This window comes from Sceloporus undulatus, chromosome 1, assembly GCF_019175285.1.
Source record: "Sceloporus undulatus isolate JIND9_A2432 ecotype Alabama chromosome 1, SceUnd_v1.1, whole genome shotgun sequence".
In the NCBI taxonomy this organism is placed as follows: domain Eukaryota; kingdom Metazoa; phylum Chordata; class Lepidosauria; order Squamata; family Phrynosomatidae; genus Sceloporus; species Sceloporus undulatus.
In genome coordinates, this window is record NC_056522.1 from 265,475,997 (window position 1) to 265,479,182 (window position 3,186).

The 3,186-nt window shown below is 35.3% G+C and overlaps 1 protein-coding gene across 5 annotated transcripts in view; it reads right to left on the reverse strand.

The window, feature by feature from the left end:
* Nucleotides 1–1,069: 1,069 nt before the first annotated feature.
* Nucleotides 1,070–3,186, reverse strand: part of CHID1 (chitinase domain containing 1) — a 165,564-nt gene continuing 163,447 nt past the window's right edge. For 4 of the 5 annotated variants that reach the window (XM_042446346.1, XM_042446343.1, XM_042446344.1 and 1 more), the window contains 3 exons: nucleotides 2,643–2,723; nucleotides 1,441–1,483; nucleotides 1,070–1,317 (listed from right to left, as the gene is read on the reverse strand). In XM_042446346.1, the coding sequence (XP_042302280.1) occupies nucleotides 1,219–1,317; nucleotides 1,441–1,483; nucleotides 2,643–2,723 (223 nt within the window). In that variant the 3' untranslated portion in view covers nucleotides 1,070–1,218. Of the gene's footprint in view, nucleotides 1,318–1,440; nucleotides 1,484–2,642; nucleotides 2,724–3,186 lie in introns of those variants that run through there. The other variant, XM_042446347.1, reaches the window with a different exon arrangement.

Consider the following 3,186-nt stretch of genomic DNA (forward strand, 5'->3'; position numbering starts at 1 on the left):
TTTAAGGAAGCTTCTTAGTGTTGAAGAAAATGGGGTGCATGTAACAATTTCACTCCACCTCCTTCCCCTACCAATGTATGAGTGTATTATTAAGCTAAATACAATAAAATCCAAAATCCACTAAATAGCGATACTTTTATTCTGCCAAAGGTATCACTGTTTTGTGATACCCTAGGCAGAATAAAGCTACCACTGTTTTGTGATACCATCTAAAATCCACAAAACAGCAGAACAGTACTTTGTTATATGGCCAACATAGCTGAATATGTACCCCTGAATATGTTAACATGCTATAGTTCATTTTTTGAAACTCAACAAAACCAAAGGTCTCTTAGTAAAGCTCTACACACATCCCCACACACAAACACACTGCAGGAAAAACTAGCTTAGGAGACAGTTTTAAACCATTAATGGGGTAGTCAGTCTCAGACATTCAACTTTTGAACACTGCAAGTGAGTGCATGCTTACTTGGATTCAAGTCTGAACTAAGGTAGTTTAGGCCCTGCAGCAGTATACCTTGTAGGGCTGACTTCATACTGCAGAAGTCAGGCTTGGTAATGGTGCCAGGCCAAGAGAAGTCTTCCTTGGGACTGAAGCCAGCTCACTTCAGATCCAAGAGAGGAGATGGCTCTGATGGCCAGAACCCCAGAGACAGCAAACCACAATGGCACTACCCACTTATTCAATTGCTAATGGAAAAGGGGCAAAGTTGGGCAATAAATATTGCCAACCCTTGCAAGGGACAAGGAAGAGAGATTTCCTTGACAGCATTACAGAATTAGATTATGGGGGTGAGGGGCATCATATGCAACATGAGGCTTCTAGCACCTGAGAGTTCTGAAGCACTTGCTTCATTTATATCATTGATTATCCGGTTTTAATTGGAAGCACATCTCACTGAACTCATATGAAAACCATAGAATTGGCTTGCACAAGTTGCTCCTTAAGTTAACATATGCAAGAAGTCTGAGGCTTCTTACCTCCTCTTGCTGTAGTTAACACTCTGGTAACTTTGCTGGAACATTGGTATTTGCAGCTCTCCTTGCTTTCTACACATTACATGAAGCATAATAAAACAAGAGTCTTTATTGGGAAAATTTGAAACTGATTCCATATAAATTACATTCTCAGTAAATAATTTTTTCTGACTGCAACTCCCGCCCCATTTCCAGTCTATTCAGGATAAAATGTCAACAAAGAAAAGAACACGTATTATTTTAAAGCAAGTCATAAAAATAATCCAAGCCTTGACCCAGCTCCCAGATGGCTATTCCTGTGCCTAGTTCCTTTGCAAGCTCTAACCGCAGCTGGATAGACTGCAAAACAAAAGAGAAACACGATGGATAATTAACATAAGCCCATGTTTTCAGAGTAACCTATTAAAATGAGGTTAGGCTTTTGGCCACATTACTTAGTTTCCAAAACAGAAGTACACGTACCTTTAAGCTTGGGTAGAAGACTGCATGCTTGCCTCCTTTATTTCTGTAAAGCACAAGAAAAGAAAAGAAAAAAGAGACAGAACACAACATTGGAAACAGATAATACTGAGAGACATGCCTATTTTTTAATCCAGATTGCTTTGTTTCTAGAGAATAGGTATGCAGGGCAGAGATGAGGTCTGCTGTTAATAAGGCTGTCGAGTTGGAGTCAGAAGCAATTTTAAGTGGAGTAGGAACTGGGAGTTACAGGCAGACTCTGACTAGTTTCAAAATAAAAACTTATAATATAACAATGCATATATTTTGTTATTCTTAATTTTATTTTTTCTTCAGTGTTTTAATTTAAAGTATATTTTAGATTTCTGTTAAAAGCCTATCAAAATGTATTAAATGCATAGATTGTTGCATATTTATTTTCATATAAAATTAGGAAAGTTTTCTTGTTCAGAAATGCTAATAAAATAACTGTATTTTAAATTCTATCACTCTAAATGGCCTGATGACTCAATTGGTGGTGATGACATGCCTTGTGCTATCGATTTACTACAGTAAATTTGTTATTACTAATTGATATACATTTGCCATTTACAAAGGAGTTAAAGGTTTGATCTGCTGACTCCACAGTCCTAGCTTGTATAATAAAATACTGAATGTCAACTGAGAGAAAAAGAATGAATTCAGATGCCTGAAACAATATATGTATAGCAAAAATGTCCAATAACACTTACATGGTTTATAAAAACAAATGTTCATTGAACAAAACATTTCAAATAAAAGTGCATACCAAACATATCAACAGGTATAGCTGTCTAATTTCCACGAAATATCAAATAAAGCACAATAGTTTTTTGTCATTGTGAGAATTCTAACCAGATTGCTGTTAATATCAACATTTCCATAAAAAATAATTATTAAATATGCATATTTTTTGTTAAAGAACAGCACTTGTCTAATACTGGATAATTGGTTTAAGAGACCCCAGTTTTCACATAGAATGTTTCTTTTAAAATATATATATATATATATTACTCTACACTGAGAAAGCGCTTTTAAAAACCCTGGAGCCATGAATTCAGCTAATTTAAAAGCAGTTCTCCTTGAGAAAGCGCTTTTAAAAACCCTGGAGCCATGAATTCAGCTAATTTAAAAGCAGTTCTCCTTGTGTTAAATAAAGAAGGAAAGAAGTAGTGGTTGCAACTCACTTTTTGTATTCAAAATAATGTTCAGCTATTTGTTCATCCCAAACCAGTTTAGGCTTATGTTCCTTCAAGATGTCTATATACCTAAAAATAGTATAAAGAAAGGGGGCGGACATTACTCTCCAGAATATAAGCATATTGTGCATGTAATAGTAATGTTACACTTAACAACTAAATCTTCTAGGCGTGAAGTGACATACCTGTATGGTTGGCATTGTCACACAGTATTAACCCTGCTGCATAGCTCCTAAGCACAGAGTAATTTGCTCAACATTTTTTAAAAACAATCTTACTGTATGTAGCCAAGCACACCTAAGCATGACTAATATTTATTCTTTTAATTTAATTTGACTCTCTCTAATTCTTTCAGCATTTAAAAGGTTTTTTTTTTTGGGGGGGGGGGAATCCTTTTCATTTCCATAATTTATCTCAAGCCAATCAAATTTTATATATATTTTAATAATATTCCTTTCTTGGCCCGTGCCATTCAAAATGGAAAAGTCTTACGCTAGGCTAGGGCTAGTTCTTATACTGCGCTCTAATAATA